Source organism: Pipistrellus hanaki (genome assembly GCF_964339955.1).
Source record: "Pipistrellus hanaki genome assembly, chromosome: 10".
Taxonomy (NCBI): Eukaryota; Metazoa; Chordata; class Mammalia; order Chiroptera; family Vespertilionidae; genus Pipistrellus; species Pipistrellus hanaki.
In genome coordinates, this window is record NC_140512.1 from 160001 (window position 1) to 187460 (window position 27460).

The 27460-nt window shown below is 66.4% G+C and overlaps 1 protein-coding gene across 4 annotated transcripts in view; it reads right to left on the reverse strand.

Annotated features, from left to right (window-relative positions):
• Positions 1-23065, reverse strand: part of CAMK2B (calcium/calmodulin dependent protein kinase II beta) — a 38955-nt gene extending 15890 nt beyond the window's left edge. For 3 of the 4 annotated variants that reach the window (XM_084896623.1, XM_084896622.1, XM_084896621.1), the window contains exons 1-11: positions 22825-23005; positions 11860-11954; positions 11310-11369; positions 10551-10605; positions 8901-8966; positions 4291-4363; positions 1848-1950; positions 1683-1766; positions 1000-1094; positions 795-917; positions 214-297 (exon numbers count right to left, since the gene is read on the reverse strand). In XM_084896623.1, the coding sequence (XP_084752749.1) occupies positions 214-297; positions 795-917; positions 1000-1094; positions 1683-1766; positions 1848-1950; positions 4291-4363; positions 8901-8966; positions 10551-10605; positions 11310-11369; positions 11860-11954; positions 22825-22889 (903 nt within the window). In that variant the 5' untranslated portion in view covers positions 22890-23005. Of the gene's footprint in view, positions 1-213; positions 298-794; positions 918-999; positions 1095-1682; positions 1767-1847; positions 1951-4290; positions 4364-8900; positions 8967-10550; positions 10606-11309; positions 11370-11859; positions 11955-22824 lie in introns of all 4 variants that reach the window. The other variant, XM_084896624.1, reaches the window with a different exon arrangement.
• Positions 23066-27460: the final 4395 nt, after the last annotated feature.

The window sequence follows — 27460 nt, forward strand, 5'->3', positions numbered from 1 at the left end:
CCAGGGCCTCTCGGGGGGCCTCTCCCCGAAGGCACAGTGTGCTGGGCCCCTCGGGGTACCCCTCCCTCCTATCCCCCAAGCACTGGGGCCTGGCTGGAAGCGGGACGCCCTCCCCGGAGCTCCTGGGGGCCGGAGGCCCGGCCGTGCAGCGTCCCCCCTCCCAGCACAGCCCCAGGGGCAGGCGCCTTGGGGACACGGTGCGGCCGCCCTCACCTTGAGCTTCCTCCGCGCGTTGAACTTCTTGAGGCATTCCACCGTCTCCTGCCGGTGCATCATGGAGGCCACCGTGGAGCGTTGCTGTGGGGAAGGGCGCAGGGGTCAGGGGGGGCTGAAGGGAAGGGGGTCAGGGGGGGCTGAAGGGGAAGGGGGGCAGGGGGGCTGAAGGGAAGGGGGTCAGGGGGGGCTGAAGGGAAGGGGGTCAGGGGGGCTGAAGGGAAGGGGGTCAGGGGGGGCTGAAGGGGAAGGGGGGCAGGGGACGGGGGCTCAGGGGGGACTGAAGGGAAGGAGGACAGGGAACAGGGTGCAGGAGGGCTCAGGGGGGATGAAGGGAAGGGGGGCAGGGGACGGGGACTGAAGGGGAAGGAGGGCAGGGGACGGGGGTTCAGGGGGGCTCAGGGGGGACTGAAGGGAAGGAGGGCAGGGGACGGGGACTGAAGGGAAGGGGGGCAGGGGACAGGGTGCAGGGGGGCTCAGGGGGGATGAAGGGAAGGAGGGCAGGGACGGGGCTCAGGGCGGCCGGTGCAGGGCAGGACCAGGGCCCCCCCGCCCGCCCCCGGGGCCGGGGCCGGACTCACGCAGACCCACGGGTGCTTGAGTGCCTCGTGGGCGGTGATGCGCTTGGCGGGGTTGATGGTCAGCATCTGGTTGATGAGGTTCTTGGCTTCGGGTGTGACCGTGTCCCACTCGGGGGAGGGGAACTGGAGGAAGACGGTGCTCAGGGGGTCCGGGCCCACAGGGCCAGCTCTCCGGGGGGGGTGGGGGGAGGGCAGGGGCACTCACATCGTAGGCGCCGGCCTTGATCTGCTGGTACAGCTTGTGCTGGTCCTCGTCCCAGAAGGGCGGGTAGCCCACCAGCAGGATGTACAGGATCACCCCTGCAGGGGGCAGGCTCAGCTGGTACCCACCGCCACCACGCCCGCCCACCGGGCCCGCCCACCACCCATCGCCCACCACCCACCACGCCCGCCCACCGGGCCCGCCCACCACCCACCGCCCACCACCCACCACGCCCGCCCACCGGGCCTGCCCACCACCCACCGCACCCGCCCACTGCCATGCCCGCCCACTATGCCCCCCACCGCGCCCGGAGCCCCTCCCGCCCTGACCAGACCTGGCCCCAGGAGGTGAGTGTGCAGCTGGCAGGGTGGACCCTCAGCCGGCTCCCAGCCCCAGCTAAAGGGTCCCCCCAAAGCCAGGCAGCCCCAGGAAGGCACCGGGGCCTGGGGACCCTCACGTGGCAAAATATTATCCCCGGCTTCTCACCCCCATCCTAACCCAGGCAAAGGGCAGTCTGCATGCCCCCTGAGCCCACGGGCACGGGCACAGGTCTGAGCAGCCGCTGGGGCCCAGGTCTGGTCAGGGCGGGAGGGGCTCCAGCTGGTCTCATTTGCCCTCCCTTTCTGCCAGCCCCCCACTCCCCCCATCCGCCCATTTCCCCCGCCCCAGCCCGCCCCGGGCCTCACCGCACGCCCAGATGTCCACTGGCTTGCCGTAGGCCTCCTTGCGCAGGACCTCGGGGGACAGGTAGCCAGGGGTGCCCGCAAACCCTGGCGGGAAGGGAGGGGTGAGGGCCTGGGTGCCGAGCCCTCTCTGTCCCCCCCCAACCCCCGGCCCAGCCAGGAGCTCACCGAACCACGCCTGCTGGTCGCCCTGCACCTCGATGGCCAGGCCGAAGTCCGCCAGCTTCACGGCTGCGCCCTTGCACTTGCTGGCCAGGAGCAGGTTCTCGGGCTGCGGGACCCCCAGGGGGAGAGACAGGGACAGCGGCTGCAGGCGGGCGCTCGGGCCTGACCTGTTCGTGGGTGTCTGCCAGCACCGCTGACCCCGTGGGCCCTGGGCCTGCACCCCAGCCCCGAGGGATGGAGCCTCCTGGGAAAGGCTGGCTCTGAGTGCGGCTGGGGTCCCATGGAGCCAGGACAGCACTGGGGCGCTGGCCCGGAGTGAGTGCTCCCCGCAAGCCCCCGACCGCGGGGCGCCCGCCCACAGGCCGGCCCCGAGACCTCCCTCACGGGGAGGAGGCGGCTCTGTGGGGAGGAGCTCCCCCAGGGTCCGTCCACCCAGGGAGGTCGTGGAGGTCACAGCCGGCCTGTCACTCAGGGCCCTCTGTCTGTGTCGGGATCCGCCTGCACCAGGAACCCCCTCAGGGCAGCCCTGGTCTTGGTCACAGGCCTGGAGTCCATCCCCTGACTTCCGTCACCTCGATTCTGAAAGACCCCGAACTCTGTCTTCAGAGCCTCTGCTCCCCCCACGTCCTCGGTCAGAGCCCCCCATGTCCTCGGTCAGAGCCCCCCATGTCCTCGGCCAGAGCCCCCCATGTCCTCGGTCAGAGCCCCCCATGTGCTCGGCCAGAGCCCCCCATGTCCTCGGCCAGAGCCCCCCATGTCCTCGGTCAGAGCCCCCCATGTCCTCGGTCAGAGCCCCCATGTCCTCGGTCAGAGCCCCCCACGTCCTCGGCCAGAGCCCCCCATGTGCTCGGCCAGAGCCCCCCATGTGCTCGGCCAGAGCCCCCCATGTCCTCGGTCAGAGCCCCCCATGTCCTCGGTCAGAGCCCCCCACGTCCTCGGTCAGAGCCCCCCACGTCCTCGGCCAGAGCCCCCCATGTCCTCGGTCAGAGCCCCCCATGTCCTCGGCCAGAGCCCCCCATGTGCTCAGTCAGAGCCCCCCATGTCCTCGGTCAGAGCCCCCCATGTCCTCGGCCAGAGCCCCCCATGTCCTCAGTCAGAGCCCCCCATGTCCTCAGTCAGAGCCCCCCATGTCCTCGGCCAGAGCCCCCCACGTCCTCGGTTGGCACAGACTGCTTCGGTCCAACGCTCCATCACACACCTCAGCGCCACCAAGAAGGCCAGCGCCACAGCCCACGTGTGCGGACACTCCCTGTGACCCCGAGGTGCCCGGCCCCACAGCCAGTGAGGGCCGGCCGGACCCCACCTCCGGGCACCACGTCAGGAGGTCTGGGGCGGTGAGGCTGGAGCTGAATCTCAGGGTCACAGCCCCCAGGAATGAGGACACCCCCTCCCTGCTGGGCCCACCGCCCCGCAGCCCCCGCAGCCCCCAACGGGGACAACGCTCTGCGGACCCCACGCTCCTGCGGGGCCAGAGCACCCGCAGAGTGACGGGGAGGGGCTCCGCCAGGCCGCCATCCTCGTCCTCGGAGCTGGAGCTGGGGGGGCGCCCCGCCGGGAGCCTCCTCCCCAGCGAGGTCTGTGCGCCCTCTCCCCGTCACTCTGGGCTGGGAGCCCCCCCACAGTCCTGCCCTGGCCTCTGCGTGCGGGGATCCGGGAAGGAGGGGCCTCCTCCCGCCCCTGTGGCCCCGCCTCTCAGAGGCCCCGAACCAGGCCGTTCAGAGGAGACGGTGCCAGGGCAGAGCACAAAGCAGACACGGGAGCCGGAGCAGGGAGGGCACAGAGCACCAGGGCAGAGCACAAAGCAGACACGGGAGCCGGAGCAGGGAGGGCACAGAGCACCCCACAGACACACTCACACACTTACACACACACACACACACACACACACACACACACGCACGGCCAGCTCCAAGGGAAGGCTGCCTCTCCGCCACCAGGGGGCCTCTCAGCAGAAAGGACAGCCCAGGGCCCAGCCGGAGGGAACTGGGGCCAAAGACAGAGAAGGGGAGAGGAGGGGGAGGAGGCGGAGGATGACTCCTCTGGAAAGGTCTGGGGCGCTGGGCCAGGCTGAGCTGAGGGCCACAGGGTCTCGGGGACGAGGTGGAGACTTTGCAGAGACCACTGGCACCTCACCCTCTGCCCTTGAGGGACCAGCCCCTCCTCTGGGCGGCCTCCGGGGTGGGGGTCTGGGACCCGAAGCCACCATTTCTGACAACCATCCCCTCAGATGGTTGCCTGGAGGTGCTATGAGGGCTGCGTGCAGACACCCCCCACACACACACATGCACACGCACACACACACGTCTCACAAGCACACACACATCTCATGCACAATCACGCACCTTCATGCACACATGCATGCACAGGTGTGTGCTCACAGGGCCCTCGGCCTCTGGTCAGGGACATGCGGGTGGGACGGCGGGCGAGGTGCGGAGGCGGGACTCACCTTGAGGTCCCTGTGCACGACCCCCATCTGGTGACAGTGCAGGACGGCCTCCAGGATCTGCTGGATGCAGTGGCTGCAGCAGAAGCACGTGCGCGTTAGTGCGGGCGCCGGCGAGGGGCGGGGGGCGAGGGGCAGGGGGCAGGGGGCGCGGGAGCGGTGGGGGGGGCGAGGGGCACGGGGCAGGGGGCAGGGGGGGCGGGGGGTGCAGGAGTGGGGAGGGGGAGTGTGGGGCTCAGGAATGGGGGCAGGAGGGCAGTGGCCCGCCGGTGCAGGAGCAGGGCTGGACGCTGGGGTGAGGCCCTGCTGGGGGCGCCACGGGAAGCAGGGAATCCAGGCACCGTCCACCTCAGAGCAGACACGAGTCAGGAGGGGCTGGGGGCTCCCCTCGCCCCAGGTCAGCGCAGGCTTGGCCGGCCCTGTGCCCCCCACGCCCGCCCCTGGGCCAGGCCCACCCCTCCCGGCCCCTCCCCAGGCTCATGCTGGCCAGGCCTGACTCTGAGCTGGGCCCTCGGGGAGGGGGGCCAGGGTGGAGGCCACCCCCGGCAACACAGTCTGAGGGGAACCCGGGCAGGAGAGGGCAGAGGTGAAAGGGCAAAGAGAGAGCGGGAAGGGGGCACCTGGGTGTGGGCAGTGCTGATGCTGCAGCCCCCAGTCACTGGTGGGCCAGAGCAGGTGCCACTCATCCCAATAAGTCAGAACCCGCCCCCTCAGTCCAGGCGGCCAGGCGCTCTGGGGGACCCGCAGGCACCTCCCAGGCCTGGCCAGGCTGCCCAGCTCTGTCCACTGAGCTCAGTGTCCCTGCCCCGCACTCGGAGGCCAGGGGCCCGAGGCGCCCCCAGGGCCAGGCAATGGCCTTCAGGGTCCCCCACCCCGGTCTCCCTCACAGCCCTTCCGAATGGGGGGGAGGGCAGGCAGACCCCCCAGGACCCCTCCTCCGCTGCTGGGTCAGCTGTTTCTAACAACCAGGAGGACAAGGAGCGGGGCCGGCCTCTCCTCGAAAAGCTGTGGCCACATCTGGGCACCGTCAGCTGCTGCCCGGTCCCCCATGGAGTCCCCCCCACACCCCTGCGACGCCCGTGGCTGAAGCTGGAGTCAGAGGCAGCCAGGCGCCGACCCGGGAGGCAGTGCCCACCGACCTGGGCCCAGGCTTCCCTCCTGCCCGCCCCCCACAGCCCCCGGTGATCTGCCTGGCACAGCCGCTGCCGGGCTGCGGGCGGGAGGCCGGGCCCCCACAGCCCAGGACGTGCCGAGGACGGGCTCACACAGACCAGGCGCTCAGGCACCACCCACAGCGCGACCCCGCGGACCCCCTGCCCGGTCTGCTGCTGCCGACGCTGGCTCCGCCCGGGGCAGCGTGTCTGCGTGCCAGCGTGAGGCCTGCCGTCCTCCGAGCCGGCCTGCGCCGGGGCCAGAGGCCTCATGCCCCAGCCGCTGTCCATGCCCGCCGGGGCCTTCACCCTGACCCGCCCGCAGCTGCGAAGGGATCTCTGCTTCGGGCAAACCCATGAGGTCCTCCCCGAGGCCCGCCCTCGAGGCTCCACGCGGTCCCACGGCGGCGGGCGGCGTCCAGCCCAAGGAGCGCGGTCACTCAGGGCCCGGGTCCCCGCACGGCTGCACAGCTGCCCTCGGGGTGGCGTCCTCCTGGGTCTGGGCTCCCAGCACCGAGGGCTCGTCCGTGTGCCGACGTCCAGGCCTGCCCCCTGCCGCCCACCTCCTGCAGGCCCCGCTTGGTGGCCAGGCACCGGCAGGCAGGACCCAGACTCCCGCTCCCGTCTGGCTGGCCACGGGCTGGACGGAGCACGGTGCGCCTGCCGACGGGCAGTGCGGGGCCTCCGGCTGGCTCTCCCGGCCTCTCCCCCACGTGGGAGTCCCGTCCGCAGCCTGTGGAGGGGAGCAGCCCGTTCCGACAGCCAAGTCGGGGGACGGCCCCGGGCCCCTCACCTTGCCTCGCCTGGACGGACCTCCAAGCTGAGGCCAGGCTGGGCCGAGGCCGCCGGCTCGGCCGCCGCGGTCCTGCCCCCTCGGGCTCCGGGACCGCACCCCTCCTCGGGCCGTCCGGCATTCCGAGCCGCTCAGGCACCTCGTGGTCCGAACATTCCGAGCCGCTCAGGCACCTCGTGGTCCGAACGGTTCCGAGTTGTCCCAGAGGCCGGCCGGGCCCGGCGTGTTCTCCCGGTTCTGGCCCTCTCCGCGCCGGCATCCCCACCCACCCCATCTCTGAGCCGTTCTGCTTTGGGGCCAATAAACGGCTGCACACGTCCCGAACGCCGCCGCCCCGCTCGGCTTCCGCCTCCTCTTCCGAGGCCTCGCCAGCCTCCTGGGTCGAGGTCACCAAACCACTCCCGCGGGGGCCCTCCTCCAGGACGCCCATCGGACACGGCCCTGGGGGTCACTGGTCAGGGAGGCCGCCGGCCTGGCCGGGCTCCTGCTCAGCACAGCCCTGGGGTGCACGGAGCCCCCCCGACGGCTTCACCCCACGGCACCATGGTGACCCCAGACTCCAAAGCACCAGCACCACACACCGTCTCCTCTAGGCGGGGACCCGGGAAGGGGCTCCGAGGGACCCACGGGGATGGCTGGGAGCACCCCTCCTCCAGGCCCCCCCTCCCCGTCCGGCTGAGAGCAAACAGATCGCAGGAGGGGCCCCAGTGCAGAGCCCCCGCCCCGGCCAGTTCCGGGGGACCCCAAAGCCAGGGAGCCCCCCTGTGCACGAGGGCGGGGAGCAGGCAGAGGGCCTCCAGGAGTGAAGGGGTGAGGCCGGAGGAAGGAACAGGTGAGCAGAGGTGATTGGCTTGGGGGGAGCAGGTGGGATGCGGGGGGCACGGGGAAGAGGCGGGGTGGTGGTAGTGTGGGGGTGGTTGGGGGGTTGGAGGGGGTGGGCACACTGGGTATGCATGCCCAGGCCGGCTCAGGGTGTGGTCCACACGGGCGCTCTAGGAAGTCCCTGTGAGCAGCTGGGAGGGTCCCAGGCCCAGGCCCGGAGCCGGGCTAAGGCAGAGCCCCATCGCACACCAAGGGAGGTGCCAGGCCTGGGGGTGCCCAGTGGAGGGCGCTGAGGGTCCAGGAGCTGGGGAGAGGGTCCAGAGCGGGAAATGACAGGAGACAGCCGCCAGGGGGCGCCCTCCTCCTGCAGGGAGTGCAGTCCAGGAGCCCTGGGCCCTGGCAAGTGTGAGGTCAGCCTGGCCCTGGGTTCGACCTCTCAGCAGGCAGGTGGGCACCCGCCCTGGACAGGCCCGCTGGTGCTGGGCAGAGGAGGCGGAGGCTGTGCTCCGTTTTCACGAAGCAGACAAAGTGCTTCCCTCCTCTCCGGAGGCTGCCTGGATGGAACCCCTCCCCATGGAGCCTCAGAACCACCGGCGCCTGCCCCCCATAGCCGGCTCTCCCACCCCCGTGGCCCAACCCCCCGCATGGCCCGGCTCTCCCCCTGCCCCCCGGCTGCCCGGCTCAGCGCCACCAGGACCACGGCACCCGGACCCACAGCAGGCGCATGGCCTGTAGGGGCAGAAGCCAGTCACAGAGCGACTTCAGAACCACCTTCACCTCCCTGATTAGGAAAGTGATGCATATTCATTAAAGCATTAAAACAGACAGAGGATTAAAAATGGAAGAGCATCCGAATCCACTCCCCGGAGACCAGGCTGGCCTCTCTTCCTTCTAAACACGTCTCCTTGGCCAGGAGGGCCTTCGCCAAGAACCCGTCAGGAGCCCCCGTCACAGATGGGGGGCATCTGGCCCACAGGCGGGGACGCAGGCCCCCCACCGCCATGGCCTGCCCTCCGGACGTGCCCTCACCCGCGGCCACGCTGACCGTGGCTCAGGCTGCGGGGCCACAGCCCCTCGTCCGAGGCTGACCCGCAGGAGGAGCTGCCTGGGTCCCGGGAACCCCGCCCCCCCACCCGGGCCGGCTTCCTGCCCGCCGGACCCCAGGGGCTCCGGGAGAACATGGGGGCCCCAGAGAATGCTGGGAAAGGGGTCCGGTCTGTCTTTGGGACAGGAATTGGGAGCTGCACGAGGCGGCACCGGGGAGGGGGCGGCGGGGGCCGTGGACTGACCTCGGGGGCAGGAGGGCACCCACCTGCTTGCTCTCCCCTGCCTGCCATCAGCCCCCGACAGCACCCTCCCCGGGGCCAGAGCCTGGTCCTCCCGCACAGGCCACCCCCTGCCCCCCTGCTTAGAGGGCCCCGGGCTCAGCCGGGGGCAGACTGGCATCTCCGCCCAGCTGCCTGTCTGCCTGCCCGTGTCGGGGGCAGCGGGGCCGGGGGGCAGAGTGAGGGCGGGCGAGGGGCAGAGTGAGGGCAGAGTGAGGGCAGAGTGAGGACGGGCGAGGGGCAGAGTGAGGGCAGAGTGAGGGCAGGGCCGGGGGGCAGAGCGAGGGCAGAGTGAGGGCAGAGTGAGGGCGGGGCCGGGGGGCAGAGTGAGGGCAGAGTGAGGGCAGAGTGAGGGCGGGCGAGGGGCAGAGTGAGGGCAGAGTGAGGGCGGGCGAGGGGCAGAGCGAGGGCAGGCGAGGGGCAGAGCGAGGGCAGAGTGAGGGCGGCCGGGGGGCAGAGTGAGGGCGGGGGCCGGGGGGCAGAGCGAGGGCAGAGTGAGGGCGGGCGAGGGCGCTCACCCACCTGGCGTCCGCCTCGCTGTAGTACTCTCTCGCCACGATGTCCTCAAACAGCTCCCCGCCAGTGACCCTGCGGGAGCACACGGGGTCACGGCCTTGGACACCCGTTAGTCCCCTCCCTGGCACCCCCCTCCCCCTGCTCCCCCGTTACCCCTTCAAGCCCCCCTCCCCCTGCTCCCCCTCCCACTCCTCCTCCCTCTGCTACCCCTCCCCCACCTCCCCCCTGCTACGCCCCACCCCCGTTCCCCCTCCTCCTCCCACCTTGTTCCCCTCCTCCTGGCTCCCCCCACCACCTCCCCCACCAGCACCTGCCCCATCGCCTGCCTGCCACCCAGGACTGACAGCTCGCTGAGGGCTTTCACATTTGCTCTCCCCCCTCCCCCCAGTGGCACTCAAGCTCAGAAAGCTGAGGTCAGTGACCCGCCCAAGTGACCCAGGTCTGCGTGGCGCTGGGCCTGAGAAGATGGGTTTCCCGCCGCCCCACAGGCCGGGGGCCCTCCGAGAGGGTCTGCCTTCGGTGGGCGAGGCCCACAGGGGCTCCGGGTCCCACGGCCCGCAGAGCGGCCGCCATTGCAGCCCGCCACGGCCAGGCCCACAGGGTGGGCCCCGGCCTTCCAGGTGCCCCGGGCTGGGACACGTGGTGTGCACAGAGGGGCGGAGAGCAGGGTCGTGTGGGCAGTACTTACACACGGCACACGCTTACATGTACACGCATGCACACGCACACCACTCCCTCCCCATCTGCTCCTGAGCCCCTGGACAGGGCACCTCCCGCTCGGCTGGCACTGCCTGGGGGGAGCTGCCACTGAAGCACCATGGACAGCGCTCAGGCACAGCCTGGAGGCAGCCCGGCCCCTGCCTCTGACCCCAGCATGTACGAGGGACGGGGGACGGGGTCCTGAGCGGGCCGCACCCACAGGGACCGTCCGCCTCTCCTGACCCCGAAGCTGAGTGGGCGGAGGCTCCTCAGGCCTCAGGCCCCGGGCGAGGCAGCTGTCCTCGGAGCAGGCAGCCGTCACCATGGCGACAGCACCGGTGGGGCTTTCCTGGCCCCTGGCAGCTGGAGGCCCCAGGGCTGCCCAGAGCCCATGGCCCTGCCCCTGCAGGTCCCCAGGGCACTGACTCACAGGAGCTAAATACAGCGCTGAGGGGGGCGGGGGGCTGTCGGGGAGCAGGGTGAGATCACCAGGTCTAAATCCAGCAGAGCCAGAGGCGGGCCAGGTGCCTTCCCACCCAGCCTCCACGCACCCCACACACACGCACACACCCCACACACTACATGAGGCACACACACAACCCACAAACACACAGGCACACACACACACGCACACGAACACCCCCTGCAAGTCACAGTTCACACGTGCACCCAGGTACACACCCTCACAACTCACACACACACTCATCAACATATGGAAGCAGAGCCACACACGTGCATTCTCACGCTCTGTGCACACGCCAGCAGGTGGTGAGGACATGGAGGGAGGAGGGAGGCCTGTTCCTCGCCCCCCCCCCCCCGCCGTGTTCTGTCTGGAGGAGGGCCCAGAGCAGTGGCCAGCATGGGACAGAGGCGCCCAGTGTAAGCAGGGGGAGCGAGGGGCGAGGCCAGGAGCCGGGACCACGCCCTCCCCCGCTGGGGCTGAGGCCGAGCACTCACAGATCGAAGACCAGGTAGTGGAAGCCCTCCTCGGAGATGCTGTCGTGCAGGCGCACTGCGGGGAGGGAGACCGTGAGGCGGGCAGAGCGGGGGGGGGGGGATGGGGGGGGCGGAAGCCATGGCCCTGATGGGCGGTTCTTGGGGTGTGGGGTACCCCGATGAACTCACACACCCGACCCCGGAAGGGAGCCCCGGGGCGAAGGGCAGGCCGAGGGCCAGGCAGGCCGACACCACCCCGATGTCCAGGTCAGCACTGTCTGGGGACCAAGCAGCTCCCACTGCCCCACCCACAGACCGGCTCTGGGCCTCCCGCAGCTGCCCCCCGAGACCAGACCTGGCTCTGGAGCTCACGTGTCCCGCGTCCCCGAGGGGCAGCTGGCGGGTGAGACACACCCCCCCCCCACACACACACACACACAGTTCTGGGTCCGGGGCTGCGAGACGCAGGCTCTGCAGAGCCAGGCCGGTCCAGGCCGGACCCCAGGGGGCGGAGCCTGCCGTGTCTTTGGTTTCCACCCCTTTCTCTTTGCGAGCAGCACCTGTGGCTTTTCTGAAGCTGCAGGACTTCCAGGCCCTGCCTGCCTCCCGAGAACCCTGCCTGGGAGTTACCAGGGTGGGCATGGCTCCACCTCCCCAAGGGGCTGGCCCAGCCCCTGAAGAGGGGAGAGGGGGACAGGGGGTCGATGCAGAAGCGGCCTCAGGGTCGGGGTCGGAGGGCAGGCCGCCCGCTGTGGCGGGGGGGCCCGGCCGGGCGCTCACCGATGTTGGAGTGCTTCAGCAGACGGCAGATCCGAGCCTCCCTCTCCAGCTTCTGGTGATCTGGGCAGAAAGGTCCCGCAGCCGGTCACTCCCCAGGCCTGGCCCCCTGACCCCTGTGCTGGACCGGCCGCCGTCCCCGGAGGTGGCCGCCGGGACCCGGCCTCTGGGAAGGCCGGCGCCCGGCGGGTGTCTCTGCCCCGTGGGCGGGAGGGGGCTCGGGGTCACGGGTCCTGCTGCACCCACAGCCCCGATGCAGGACCCGCCACTCACCCGCCAGAAACGAAACACTTCACACAAACAGGTGTCCGGGGTTTTAAAAGCGGATGGAGGTAGTGAAAGCAAAAACGGGGAAAAACACGTGGGCGCTGACCAGAAAGAGCGCCACGCGTGGCTGCCTCTCACAGCTGCACGACCCCACGCCGGCATCCCCGCCACGCAGGGCCGGGCGAGGACAGCCAGGCTGCGCTCTGCACACACGTGTGCACATACACACACGGCACTGTGCATGTGTGCTGCCAACAGGCTGGGTCAGGACACATGGCCCACCTACCTCTGGCGGACAGCTTCTTGGTGTTGATGATCTTGGCGGCGTACTCGTGGCCCGTGCAGAGCTTGACGCAGCGTCGGACGACAGAGAAAGCCCCCCTGGGACCAAGCGGGCAGAGACAGGGCCGGTGAGTCTCCCGGACCCCAGCCCCGTGAGCGGGCTGTGGGCAGGGAGCGGTGAGGGGTCCCTCTTCAGCAGCTCCTGCCTCTTCTCTGCCCCAGGGCCAGGCAGGGGCCTCCTGGCAGCTGGAGAGGGGCCGCCCCACCCAGGTCCTCGTGGTCAGCAGCACCCAGGGGAGCCGAGGGGGACCCAGCGAGTGTCCCCGGGATGGAAGCCACTGTGGCCACACGGGACTCCCCGAGGCGCTGGACAGCTGGGGGAGCTGCCCTGACCTCCACGGCCCCCCACTTCTCCTTCCCCCACCTCCCCTCCCCCCACCTCCCCTCCCCCCACCTCCCTTCCCCCCACCTCCCCGTCCACCTCCCCTCCCCCCACCTCCCTTCCCCCCACCTCCCCTCCCCCCACCTCCACGGCCCCCACCTCCCTTCCCCCCACCTCCACGGCCCCCACCTCCCCTCCCCCCACCTCCACGGCCCCCCACCTCCATGGCCCCCCACCTCCCCTACCCCCACCTCCACGGCCCCCACCCTGCTCTCCTTTCCCACAGCAGAGGATGCAAGTCCCACATCACAGGTCAGTCCTAGGGGCTTGTCTTGTTCCAGATCCATCACACTCCGTCCCTTCAGCTCTATTCACCAGGAACGCAAACCCCGGTCGGCGGCCAGCCATCGCGCCTCACTGCCGGCCATCGGGGCCTCACTGTCGGCCATCGGGGCCTCACTGTCGGCCTCACTGTCGGCCTCACTGTCGGCCATCAGGGCCTCACTGTCGGCCATCGCGGGCCTCACTGTGTGAGCGTGTGATCGAGTGTGAGCGTGTGAGCCAGTGTGAGCGTGTGAGGGTGTGTGTGTGCGTGTGAGCGCGTGTGAGCGACTGTGAGCGTGTGAGCACGTGGCAGGCCGGAGGGAGGACTCAGGCTCCACAGGACACAGCACGGGCCTGGCGCCGTGACACCCGGGGACTGGGCGGCCTGTGGCTGTCAGACCCCGTCAGGCGGTGCTGAGGGGCTGGCCCCCCAGGGACAGCATCCCATCGCTCAGCAGGGGCGCCGGGCGGGCTGGGAGGCAGGCCGGGCAGGAGGGCGGGACTGGCCCGCACACGCCCTGTGCCCGTCCATCAGTGGACGCACATTTGGGACGTTTCTTCTCTTTTCAGACTTTTACTGGCTGATTTTAAAGAGAAAGAAACACCGACGTTTGTCCCACTTCTCTACGCATTCATGGGCTGTTCTTGTATGTTCTCAGCTCTGCCCTCACGGGGGATCAAATCCGCTGCCTTGCGACGTCGGACAAAGCTCCAGCCATCGGCGCCGGGGCGAGAGCCAGTGTCTGCCCTGTGGCTGTCCGGGCCACGGGGCAACCCCGGCTCTGTGGGGCGGGCCCCCAGGAGCTGCCCTCTGCCTCCCCGTCCCGCAGGGCGTCACGGCCTCAGGCCCCGCCGCACCGGGCCGCACTGTGGCCTCGCCGCGCCCCCGATGACTCAGGACGTTTCACCGTCAGGCACAAGGCCCCACCCGTTCCACCGAGGCCGCGTCAGAGCCGGGCCTGCGGCGCCTTCCCTGCCGGGGGCGCCCACGGGCTCCATCACGCCCAGTCCGTCCATCTCTCTGCCGTGTGTCTGGTGTTGCGTCTGACACGCGGCCAAACCCCAAGGACGCTTACGTTTTCTTCGGGAAACGGTACGGTTTTCACTCCGACAACGACACCGGAGACTGGTTTTGGGGGGACGCTGTCTGCTGGGATGGTTCCCACCTCCCTCTTGGTGGATGCCCCGCCATCCCCTTGGCGATGGACCTGATTCTGTCCTCATCCTACGGTCTTGTCGTCCATGTCAGAAAGCCGCCGCCGAGGACACTGCCCGGCCGTGTCCGTCCTCCCCAGGCTGCCCGGCCGTGTCCGTCCTCCCCAGGCTGCCCGGCCGTGTCTCCTCTGACAGCGTGGCTGCCCTGTCCGCTTTGGAATCGGGAGTGTGAGCCCCCCATCCTCCCCTCGCTCCAGAGGTCCTGGTTCTTCTGGGTCCCGGCATTTCCATACGAACCGCAGAACCAGCTGGTGAGCGTCCACCTGTGAACCGGGAGGTCAGGGCTGGATGCCCGGTCAGGGCACAGGCCCGGGTTTCGGGCTGGATCCCCAGTGTGGGGTGTGCAGGAGGCAGCCGATCCACGATTCTCTCTCATCATGATGTTTCTCTCTCCCTCCCCGCCCCCCCTCTAAAATCAATTTAAAATGTATTTTTAAAAAGAATCAGCGTGTGGGTTTTTTAAAAAGCAGCTGGAACCTCCACAGCCGTCACCCTGAACTGCGTCTTTGCAGGAGGGGTGGCCTTCCACCTCGCCCAGCCCCGGCGATGGGCCTCTCCGCTCGTCCTCAGCACCGCGCTGTCGTCTCCTCGCCGAGTTTGGGGATGAAACACGGGGGGTCCCGGGCTCCTGCTCCGGAGGCTCCGGAGGCCTGTGGCTCCTGGTGCGGAGGGAGCTGGGCTGCTGTGGTGTCCGCGGAGGGAGTCCGCCTGCTTCTGGGCGGTTGCATGTTTTTACCGAGGAAGCACGGTGGAGTGTTCGCTCCATCAATGCAGGTTCACGCTGGCTGACGGCAGTGCTCACCGCCCGCCTCCGGGCGGAGCGCCGCGCCCGCAGGGGCAGCCCGGCCTGAGGCCGCCGGACTTCGCTGAGAAGTCGTGTCCTCGCTCACAGGACACGGCTCCCGGCTCCCGCCCGGATGTCGGGCTGGCGTGACTGTCGGGGACTTTGGCCTCAGACGGGCTGAACAAAACACCCTCCTCTCCTATTTATTATTTCAAAATAAGTTCTTATTAATGTCAGAGAGGGAGAGGGAGAGAAACATCAGTGATGAGAGAGAATCACTGCTCAGCTGCCTCCTGCACGCCCCCCGCTGGGGATGGAGCCCGCCACCCGGGCCTGTGCCCTGGCCGGGAACTGAACCCTGACCTCCTGGGTCCTGGGTTGATGCTCATGGAGCCATGCCCGCTGGGCTCACTGTTCCCATTTATTTATTTATTAAAATATGTTTTATTGATTTTTCACAGAGAGGAAGGGAGAGGGATAGACAGTTAGAAACATCCATGAGAGAGAATCATCGACCAGCCGCCTTCTGCACACCCCCCACCGGAGATGTGCCCACAACCAATGCACATGCCCTTGACAAGAATTGAACCTGGGACCCTTCAGTCCACAGACCAACACTCTATCCACTGAGCCAAACCCGTTTCGGCCCTTTTACTTATTTTTTAAGTAGTAAAAACTCTGAACTACACTCATGGCTAGAATTTTGTTTCTCTGTTCAGTGCTGGGCTCAGCGACCTCGATGGGGCGGCCGACACTGAACACCAGGGGCCACCAAGCCCCCAGCACGCCGGTCCGGTGAGCTCTGCCGGCAGGGCAGCGAGCGGGGACGTGGCTGGCTGGGCGCAGAGGCCCCAGCAGGTCCGTGCCCACACTGCCCGCCGGCCACACTGAGGGCCTGCAGCCAGGCCTGGCGTTCAGCCCCGGGCACCTTCTCCAGGCCGAGAGCCCCCAGCTGATGCTACACCAATGCCGGCCCCGCTGCCCCTCCAGGGCGCAGACCCCCTGGCACGGAGCGCGGGCACCACCCAGCCCTGCACTGACCTCACCAGCTGCCACCTGAGGACCCAGGGCCACCAGCACCTCCTGCCACCCCCCAGGCCGCACCTTCCACGGGCGAGTGCCCAGCACACTGGGAAGGACATGGCCTGCAGAGCCGCCCGGGGGCACCTGCTGTGCCCGGGCATCGCCCGGAGCCTGGGACCCAGCGGGGGCGTGGGGACAGGGAGCTCCGAGGGACAGGCACCCACGTGGAGGTGCGGGCGCCCGGAGGGTGTCGCATCGGAAGAGCGCGCTCCCGCACCCGCCCCCCCCCCCCCGCCCCGCGGCTGCCGGCCTGCGTCACGTGGGGCGGCTCCCGCTGGCTCCCACCGAACAGCGTGGCTCATGCTTCCTCCATCCATGTTCTCTCGTCTGTGCCCGCGAGCGCCAATCTGTTCCAGAGCCAGCAGAGGCTCGGCGCTGGCTTCGCCCAGAAGCGGCCCTGCGCCCGAGAGCCGTCCTCCAGGCCCACCGTGCAGGCTGCTGCCCGCCGCCGCCCGGCAGCCCCGAGGCCGCACCGGCAGCCCCTCTGGCGCGATGGCGTGTTTTCCTGTCACAGACCCCGCACTGCGCATGAATAAAACATGCGTTCCTGTGCTGCGCCAAGAGGGCCGTTTTTGGAAAACCTCGTTGCTACATAATGATTTCTGTGTCTCTGCATTAACAGAGCGGCCGCAGTGGCGAGAGATGCTTTAAAAATAATCAGGTTCCATTTTTTCAGGCAGAGAGAAAACTACGTTTTTGAAAATATCCCAGAAACCTCCGGAAGGGCCACTCTCTTGCTCAGTCCCCGGCAGCGGGCTCCCGACCAGGCAGCTCAGTATGGATGAGGAGGAGGCCCCCTCCGACAGGAACTTAAATTTAACTTCTTGTTTTATCATTGCTTTTTTTTTTTTTTTTTGGTGCCCCTGACTGGGAATCAAACCTTGACTCCTGGTTCATAGGTTGATGCTCAACTACTGAGCCACCCCAGCTGGGCTCCATTTTTGTTTAAAAATCTGCCCCCCCTCCTCCCCCGCCACACACACACGCGCACGCGCGCACGCACACACACACATGCACACGCACACGCACATGCGCACACACGCACACACGTGCGCGCACACACACACACACACACGCACACACGTGCCCGTCTGAGAGCCGGCAGCCCGGCTGTGAGAAAGACTGACACACAGCTGTCGTCACGGACAAGGGCTGGGCCAACGGGCTGGGAATCACCCACAGGAGACTCCACCTGCGTTTTCAAAATCCTGTGTGTATATGTGTGTGTGTGTGTGCATGTGCGCACGCGTTATGTGCATACGTGTCCGTACACACACAGGTACCACCCCACACAGATCCCGGTGCTGACGCTAACACAGTCCAGGGCCTCTGGGAGCGAGGAAGTGATGCGTACAGAGTCACGTTTATTGCACACACATGTGAATTGCTTTTTTTTTTAATAAGATGAAATTGTCGTTGTCGTTTGATTAATAAGATAACATTCCGAGCCTTGCTTCTCCCAAATGGGGGCAGAGCGCTGGTTGCCATGGCGAGACGAGGAGAGGGAGCCGGGACAGCCTGGTGCTTTGAAGGCGCAAGGACGCCGAGGAGCAGCCTGCGGAGCTGAGGGTCCGAGAGGACCACAAGCAGGCCAGCATCAGCCAGCGGAATAATTTTAAAAATGTTTGTTTTTGCCCAGCAGGTATGGCTCAGTGGCTGAGCGTCCATCTATGAACCAGGAGGTCAGGGTTCGACTCCCAGTCAGGGCACAAGCCCGGGTTGCGGGCTCGATTCCTGGGTGGGCATGCAGGAAGCAGCCGGTCCATGGTTCTCTCTCATCTTTGCTGTTTCTCTCTCTCTCTCCCTCCTTTCCTCTCCGAAATCAATAAAGATATTTAAAATATAAAATGTTTTGTTATTTTTTTTTTTAATCCTCATGACATGCACCCAACAGGGGGTGGGGCATGAACTCACAACCCAGTTATGAGCCCTTTGATGGGGAATCGAACCCAAAACCCTTCGGTGTGCAGGCTGATGCTCTGACCACGGAGCCACACAGACCAGAGCTTAAATACGTTTTTTAATTGATTTCAGAGGAAAACGAAGGGAGAGATGGAAGCATCAATGATGATAACCATCGATCAGCTACCCACTGCACGCCCCCTACTGGGGATCAAGACTCAACCCCGGGCCTGTGCCCGACGGGGAACAGAGCCGGAGACTGGTGCGGGGGAGAGGCTGGGGTGGAGGAGCAGCCTTTCATGACGACGCAGACGGGAGTGGGGTCACCAGCTCCCGAGAAAAGAGAGGGTAGGACCCAGAGCCCAGGGCCTGCGGAGCCCGCCCGGGGCCGGGGCCTGGGTGAGGCCAGGCCGCTGCCTCTCCCGTTCGGGCCGTGACTGCAGACCCAGCGCTCACGTACCCGCTGCCGGGTAACCGCGGCGACCGTCACCAGAGCAGAGGCAGGTAGGAGTGCGAGCTATATTCTTAGCTCTCGGCAAAGTAGGTTACGGGTAAAAATACCGCTCGGTAGTAGCTGAGCGAGCATCACCTTCATGTGCTCCTGCGGCAGCCCCGGGCGCTGTCCGGAGCCTCCTCCCGGGCCGGGCCCCACCCCGGGCGTCCCTCCCGGGAGAGGCAGGCGGGGTCACAGCGTGGGCGGGCCCGGAGCCCACTCTGCGGGACCGCCTGTGTCTGACGTGCCAGGCGCCGGGGAAGACGGCATGGGGTCCGGGTCGTGACCTCGCCGAGCAGCAGGGGGCGCCGCGTGGCCGCTGGGCAAGAGGAACAGCACAGACCGAGGCCCTGAGGCGGGAGGAAGCCAACACCCTGCTCCTCCTCCACCCACACCCTCCGTCGGCTCGGACCCTGCACCCTCTGCCTGGGCGTCAGCTCCGTGTGGCCCCGCCGGCCGGGCGCCTCGGCCAGGGTCACGCCCAGGACGGAGTCAAAGGCACACCAAGGTCGGCGCTGGCCTCCTCGCTGCGGGGGCAGGTCACCCGCCCCGCTCAGCATCGTTAAATAATTAAATAAAACCGGGTTCAAGGTGACCTGCTCCTCGAGGTGTGGCTCTCGCGGGGAGCCCCACAGTGTGAAGGAGACGGCACCTCCTCTGACCCAGTGAAAGGCCCAGCACGTGAGACTCACAGGGGCCGTGGGTACGGGAGCCCGGATCGCCCCCGGGCGGGAGTGTGCTGGTCGCGGTGCACAGGCAGCAGCCGGGCCCTGGAGGCGCAGCTGAGTGCGGACACGGGTCTCAGGGGTTTTAGGTAAAGTGCCCAGGACACACACACATGAGTGGTGGCCACAGACATCCATGTCCACCAACTCAAAAGGGTCTGGAAGCCGCCACCCGTGCGGGAGGGACAAGCTCACCTTTGCCTGCAATGCTACTGCTTATAACAAAGAGGACGTGAGCCCGGCCGCGCGGCTCCGTGGCTGAGCGTCGACCTAGGAACCAGGAGGTCAGGGTTCGAGTCCCAGTCAGGGCACAGGCCCGGGACAGCTCCATCCCCTGAGTGGGGCGTGCAGGAGGCAGCCGATTCATGATTCTCTCATCACTGATGTTTCTCTCTCCCTCTCCCTTCCTCTCTGACATCAATAAAAAAATATTTTTTTAAAGTATGTAAACCCAAAAGGATAAAAGAGTAAGTTTCCAATTCTGGTCGAAGAGACACGTGTGTTTAGTTATTGCTCCTGGGAGTTCTCCCCTCTGGCCTGTGCTGGCCCGGGACCCTCTCGAGGCGGCTCTGAACCCGGGACCAGGGCCACGCCAGGCTGCCGGCGAGAGGGCAGAGCCAGAACACGGCTCCTTCTGGCCCTCAGACCCCTGCCCAGGCCCTGGAGACGATGCCAGCAGAGGCGCCAGGGAGAGGGGCGGAGAAGATGCTGAGGCCACACCGGGGCAGCTGTGGGCAGGGGCCCGGCCCTTCCCGGGCACTCGGCGTTGCCGGCCTGGTGCCAGGGCTGCCGCTTTAAATAAACTTGGACGCGTCCACCTGGGCCAGGAAGCAACACCAACTGTGCCTCCGGCAGGCCTGGCGCTGACGACAGCCGGCCAGCCCGGCCCCTGTGGGCCCGCCCGGCTCCCCGCCGGCCTGGCCTCCTCCTGCCCGGGACACCGCCCAGCAGAGCCCTCACCGGACTGGCACCCCGGGAGGCCGACGGGGTGCCGGCAGAGCCGAAGCTCCCGGCCCCGGGCCCCTCCACCGAGGCTTCCCACCCACTCAGCTGTTCCTGGCTCAGCTGCCCGTCCGCTGTCAGCTGCTCTGGTCCCTGCGGGCAGGGTGGGCACCCAGCATGCACTGCAGGGCATGCCACCCCCTCTCATTCCCAAGGAGCCCCGAGGGCTGCACTCCCCAGGGTGGGTGGGCGGCAGCCAGCACCGTAAGCAGCGCGGCTGGAGCCAGAGCAGGGGTGGGGCCTGCGCAGCTGTGGACCCAGAGGCTCACAGAGAGCGGGGAGCTCTGAACTTCAGGCCCAGGATTCGGGGTGCCTGGTGCGAGCAGAGGAACATGCGCCTCCGAATGGGCGCCCTCCCTCCCCAGCCAGCCTCTGAGGATCCCAGCCCATGCCTTCCTCTAGGGAGGGGACTCAGGGGGCTCGAGGGGCTCACCTCGGCCCTGCTCTCCAGAGCCGGGCACCCCACCAGCCCCCCTGAGGGAAGGAAATCTGTGGGTCCCCAGGGCCTGGCCTTGACCTGATCAGGGGTTCCCTCAGCCACCCTCCTGCCCACATCTGGTGCACCCCAGCACCTGCAGGGTGAGCCAGAGAATTCACACACCCCACACTCCTCTGGCTGGACATCCAAAGTCACCAACAATTAACCTCTGGGCACCAGTCACCAACGATCACCATCTGGGCACCATAATCACCAATGATCACCATCTGGGCACCAGTCACCAATGATCAGCATCTGGGCACCAGTCACCAATGATTACCATCTGGGCACCACGGTCACCACTGATCACCATCTGGGCACCACGGTCACCAAAGATCAGTATCTGGGCACCAGTCACCAAAGATCACCATCTGGGCACCAGTCACCAATGATCACCATCTGGGCACCAGTCACCAAAGATCAGCATCTGGGCACCAGTCACCAAAGATCACCATCTGGGCACCACAGTCACCAACGATCAGCATCTGGGCACCAGTCACCAATGATCAGCATCTGGGCACCAGTCACCAAAGATCAGCATCTGGGCACCAGTCACCAAAGATCAGCATCTGGGCACCACGGTCACCAACAATCAGCATCTGGGCACCATAATCACCAATGATCACCATCTGGGCACCAGTCACCAAAGATCACCATCTGGGCACCAGTCACCAATGATCAGCATCTGGGCACCAGTCACCAATGATCACCATCTGGGTACCACGGTCACCAACGATCAGCATCTGGGCACCAGTCACCAATGATCAGCATCTGGGCACCAGTCACCAATGATCACCATCTGGGCACCAGTCACCAAAGATCACCATCTGGGTTCCACGGTCACCAACGATCAGCATCTGGGCACCAGTCACCAAAGATCACCATCTGGGTTCCACGGTCACCAACGATCAGCATCTGGGCACCATAATCACCAATGATCACCATCTGGGCACCAGTCACCAAAGATCACCATCTGGGCACCAGTCACCAATGATCAGCATCTGGGCACCAGTCACCAATGATCACCATCTGGGTTCCACGGTCACCAACGATCAGCATCTGGGCACCATAATCACCAATGATCACCATCTGGGCACCAGTCACCAAAGATCACCATCTGGGCACCAGTCACCAATGATCAGCATCTGGGCACCAGTCACCAATGATCACCATCTGGGCACCAGTCACCAACGATCAGCATCTGGGCACCAGTCACCAACGATCAGCATCTGGGCACCAGTCACCAAAGATCACCATCTGGGCACCAGTCACCAATGATCACCATCTGGGCACCACAGTCACCAATGATCAGCATCTGGGTACCAGTCACCAAAGATCACCATCTGGGCACCAGTCACCAATGATCAGCGCCCCTCACCATCACAGGGATCACTTCAGAGGTGTTTTCAGAAAGAGAGTAAGGCCCAGCCGGTGTGGCTCAGTGGTTGAGCGCTGACCTATGAACCCAGAGGTGAGTTCCATTCCAGGTCAGGGGCACATACAGGGTGCGGGCTCCATCCCCAGTGAGGGGGTGCAGGGGGCAGCCGGTCCATGATTATCTCTCATGTTTCTCTCTCCCTCTCCCTTCCTCTCTGAAGTCAATAAAAATATATATATTTTTAAGAAATAAAGAAAACAAGGATCCGACCCTGGGTGTGTAAGAGGGATCCTCCAGCAGCCGCAAGGGGCGGAAGAGGCAGGGGCTTGGCCTCAGCAACCTCCAGACTCACTGCCCAGGCCTCAGGGGCCCCTCGGGGCCTCCCGGGTCACAGAACCCCCCCCCACCACCACCACCACCCAGGCCCCGGGGCAGCTGTCCCCGCAGCCTTCCCACCTGGACCCTCAGCAGCCTTCCCACCAGCAAACCCCTCCGAACTCCCCATCCACCGTGACCCTGAAGGACCCGCAGGCGCCCCGCCAGGCTCAGCCCCAGACTGACCCGCCCCGGCCCCGGCCCGCCCCCCGCTTCCCCCCAGCGGGGCGATGGGGGGACACGCGGAGCCCAGGCCGCCGGGACCCCGGGCCGAGGCCGCTCCCACGCCGCCCGCCGCCGGCGCGCAGGGAGCCCCTCCCGCCCGGGAGCCACGCGGAGGAGCCGGCGCCGCGGTCCCGCCGCCCCCGCACCCGCTGCCTGCCGTGGGGGCGGGGACCGAGCCCCGCGCAGGACGGCCCCTGCCCCCCGGCCCCCTGCCCCCCGGCCCCCTGCCCCCCGGCTCCCTGCCCCCCGGCCCCCCGGCCCCGGCCCCCCGCCCCTGCCCGCCGCCTCCCGCCGCCGAGTGCGTCACGTCTGCCCGCTCCGGGGACACCTGCTGCCGCCCCCGCCGCGCGGAGAGCTCCCCCGGGCGCCGCGGGCCGGGCCGGGGGCCCGCGCTGAGGTCCCGCGGGCTGGGCCGGGGATCGGGGCCGGGGCCGGGGCCGGGGCCGGGCGGGGGTCGGGGCCGGGCGGGGGTCGGGGCCGGGGCCCGGCGGGGGGTCGGGGACGCGGGGCCGTGCGCCTGGCCGGCGGGAGCGGAGCGGGGGTCGGGGGCGCGCGGGGCCGGGGTCCGGTCTCCCCCTCCCGCCGCCCGCCCGCGGCTCTTACTTGCCGATGTCCTCGTAGAGCTGGTACTCGTCCGTGAAGCGGGTGCAGGGCGCCGTGGTGGCCATGGCGGCGGCTCCGTGCGCTCCGCTCGGCGGCGGCGGCTCCGGCTCCCGCTCCCGCTCGCGGGCACGGCGGCTGCGGGGCGCGGGCGCGGCGACACCGGCTGGGCGCGGGCGGGGGCCGGCGGGCTGCGGGCGCCCGAGAGCCGCGCGCTCCGCTCAGAGCGCGCACACCCACGCGCCGCCGGGAGGGAGCGGGGCCGCCGCCGCCCGCCGCCCCCCGCGCCGCGCCCGCGCCCGCAGCCTGCGCTGCCTGCACGCGCCCGCGCCCTCCCGCACCCCGCCCGGCACACAGCCTGTGCCGCCTGCACGCGCCCGCGCCCTCCTGCGCCCGCTCCCCGCTCCTGCCCCGCACTCAGGCCCGGGACCGGCACACGCGCGCACCTACCTCACTCCTCGCGCCTGGGGTCAGGGCCTCGCACACGGGCTTCCTGCTGGTGACCCCCTGTACGCACACACGCGCGCATGCACACACTCATACACGCGCACACATACACACACATACAGTCACACGCAGTCACACACACAGTCACACACTTCGGGACTGCACGCGAACCAGCCCTCCGGGGAAGGCCCACTGGGCTGCAAGAGCGACTGGGAGAGCACAGGCGGCTAGGAGGTTCAGTCCTCACCCCGGAGCCACCTCCACACACTGCACACAGTCCCCGTCCATCCTGCGGCCTCGGGACCGGTCCCACTGGGGACACGGGGGTGGGGTGGGGGCGGGGGTGGGAGAGATGGAAGGGCGGAGGCTGTCCTCCTCTAGGGTCCCAGCCCCCCGCCCTCCTCCCAGCACTGGTGTCTGCAGGAGGGGTCCCAGAGAGGAATGGGGGAAGGTGGGAGGCTGAGTCAGGGGAACGGGGCTGCTCCCTGAGGAACTGGGCTCCTGAGAGCTCACAGCCCCCTGCCTGGCCCTGCTCTGGCCTCGTCCAGCAGGGTCCATCGTGAACGCAGCCCGGAGCGGAGGGGGGCAGGAGGAGGCCAGGCAGAGCAGGCTGACCCGCTTTCCGCAGAACAGCCTCCCCAGGGCCGCCCAGGCTGCATCTGGAACAGGGACTTCGGATCCGACGCAAGGCCCACTGGGCTCTGGTGCCCCCACGTGCGAGGGGCCGGGGCCAGGGCAGGCCGGTCCCGGGCAGGCCCCAGGAAGGAGGTTTCCAGCAGCCAGCTCCGGATTGGGGTCGCCCAGCTGCCCATGCGAGCCCCTGGCGGCACCCCCGGCTTCCAGCTGTGGATTCCGGGCCTGTGCGCTCAGCGCTCACCTTGGTGGCCAGCACGGGGCCTGCCGTGGCCACAATAAATGCTTCCTGGGTCAAAGTTCACATAGAAGGGGTTCTGGGGTGGGGGCAGTCAGGCCTCCGCCCAAGAAGCCTTTGGAGCGTGGCTGTCCCACAGATCAGCAGACCGGGGCCCCGTCTGGGTCTGGGTGGTTCCAGAGATCTGATTTACACCGGACACGGCGAGGGGAGAGGATGCTGGGTAAGGGTAAGTTCTGGGGGGGCCTGTGGGGGCCTGGCCTTGCTCTCAGAGGGAGGTGGGTGGGGAGACCACCTCCACCCCTGGCGGAGCCACGGGCCTGTCCTGGGGGCTGACACCCACCGCTCCGTGAGGCCACACCAGCGGGGAGGCTGCTCTGGGACGTGCTCGGACCCCGGAGTCTCTCCCCCAGGCTGGGCCTGGGCACAGCCCCGAGCTCCGAGCTCAGCGCTCAGCGGAGAGGCAGTGGCAGTCCCACACACACAGCACAAGGAGCCAACAAAACACGGCTCCCCTGGACAGACCAGGCTCAGGCCACAAGCCACTGGGACTGCCAAGACCACACACACTCCTACCTCACCAGCCATGCCAGGCCTACACGCATTCCACACGCATTCCACACGCATTCCACACGCATTCCACACGCATTACCTCATCTCACTCTGGCAGTCCGAGGCAGGTACTTCGTTACCCCCTTCCAGGTGGACAGCAGACACAGGTGAGGTAACCTGCCCAGGGTCACCCAGCCAGCACTGCTGAGCCTGACCCCCCACTGCTCCAGAGAACCTCTGTCTTTTATTCTCACACACACACACACACACATGCATGCTCACATACAGTCATGCACTTATACTCGCAGTCACTCACTCTCACAATCACATAAACTCACACACAGCCTTGCATTCACACACTCACACAGTCATATAATCACATAAACTCACATTCTCACACTCACACACACACTCTCTCACACACACACTCTCTCTCACACACACACATACACTCACACACACACACACACACTCGCATGTGCATGGCTCCGTGGCCCCAGGTGAGGATGCAGCAGCATCCTGGGGTTTGCTTTGAGGCTCCTTCCCGGGTGGGGAGAGGCTCCCCAGGGCCAAGGTTACACAGGAAGTCAGGGTCATGAAGGGGTGCAGCTTGAGGCCCTCCTTCTACTGTTAGCACCTGGGGCTCCCCAGGCTGAAATATTAAAGGAGTTATGCAGGCAGGAAGGTGGGGTGATCAGGGTACCCCAGGGATGGTGGTTACCAAGACCAGACTGCCCCTGCCCCCACAGCCCCTCTCCTTAACCCCCCCCCCGAACAGCAGGGGGTCGAAGAGCTGGTGGTCGGGGGGACCGTCAGCTGTGACTCTCCCTGGCCCGGGAGGCTCTCACCTGGTGCTGGCCTCCCACTCTCCTCCCCACCCCCCACACCGTGTCATCTCCACCCCCTCCTGTCCTTTCTAGCCGGCTTCCATCCACAAGGAGGGCTCTTCCTCCAGAGCAGCAGCTGGGCGGGTGTGGGAACCAGCTCCAGGAGGTTATTGTTAGGACAGTCCCCATGGCAACGCGCATCACATCTGCAGAGCCCCGAGTGCTGCTCCCGGCTCCTCCTCCCGGAAAGCCATGGCCTCCTTACCCCTCGCCTCCAGGTCGCCTCTCCCAGGGCAGCCTCTGCCTGGAGGGGCAGGCTGGCCCCAGGACAGGAGGACCCCACTCCATCCTCTCCACCACCTGGCCCTTGAGGTGGCAGCCTGTGCAGGGGCAGGCATGGGGGTTGGTGATGGTGGTGATGATGGTGATGATGGTGATGGTGATGATGGTGGTGATGATAGTGATGATGGTGATGGTGATGGTGATGATGGTGATGGTGATGATGGTGATGGTGATGATGGTGATCGTGGTGATGGTGATGGTGGTGATGATGATGATGGTGATGGTGATGATGGTGATCGTGGTGATGGTGATGGTGGTGATGATGGTGGTGATGATGGTGGTGATGATGGTGGTGATGATGATGGTGGTGATGGTGATGGTGATGGTGATGATGGTGATGATAGTGATGGTGATGGTGATGGTGATGGTGATGGTGATGCTGGTGATGGTGATGATACAAACTGTGATAATGCTGCTGCTGATGGTGGTGATGGTGATGGTGATGTTAATGGTGATGAAGGCCAACCTACGATTTACAATGTACTGGGAACTCTTCTGAAGGGCTGCCACCACCTTATTCAACTTGACAGCAACCTTGCAAGGCCAGGCAGCCAAGGTCGGGCGGTGAAGGTCAGGGGCGAAGGTCAGGCGGTGAAGGTCAGGGGCGAAGGTCAGGCGGTGAAGGTCAGGGGTGAAGGTCAGGAGGTGAAGGTCAGGCAGTGAAGGTCTGGCGGCACAGTGGGCACTCACTGCTTTGGCCACACAAGGAAACAGCAAGGCTGACATGACCACAGCTCACAGCTGAAGGAGCTGGAAAAGAACAAAATAACCAAGAAGGGGGAGGCGAGTCTGAGAAGGCCCGACAGGATGGATGAGATGAGAACCAGCAGCAGCTCGGGGTCAGCGACATGAGAGCTAGACGCGTTCTCAAACACTGTTAACGGTAAAACAAAGTCTTGTCGGCAACAGAAGTCCAGAAAAGTGGGGACAAATGGGGACAAAAATGAAGAAGAGGTTATTGCAGAGCACGACGCACAGCGTTTTACCAGGAAACAGGCCGAGGCCGTGTGCAGCCCACCCGCCAAAGGCCACCGCTCCGTCCTGGTCCGCGGATCCGCCTTGCGGACGCGGGCGGGACACAGGGTGGGTGTTTCCCTCTCACACGGGTGCTTCTCTCTCCCCCCTCCCTTTCTGTCTGAAAATCAATCTTAATCTAAAAAAAAGAAATGGAAGATTTGTTATTTGAAATGCAAATTTTTCATTTGGCTCAAAAAAAAGTAACATGACAGAAGAAATGTAAAAACTGTGCTGAACTTCACACAATATGAATGTTTTCACTCATTATAGTTGTACTAATAAAGAAATGACAACGAGCCCTGGCCGGTTTGGCTCAGTGGATAGAGCATCGGCCTGCGGACTGAAGGGTCCAGGGTTCCATTCGGGCCAAGGGCACATGCCTCCTGTAGCTGGTCCCCAGCGGGGGGCGTGCAAGAGGCAGCCAAGCAATGGTTCTCTCGTCATTGAAGCTTCTCTCTCTCTCTCTCTCTCTCTCTGGAATCAATAATATATATATATAAAAAAGACATGACAGTGAGAATTGGGGGTAAACAAACGCCTGTCCGGAGGAGGGAGTGAGGCTCCTCCCTCCTGGCCTGTTCCT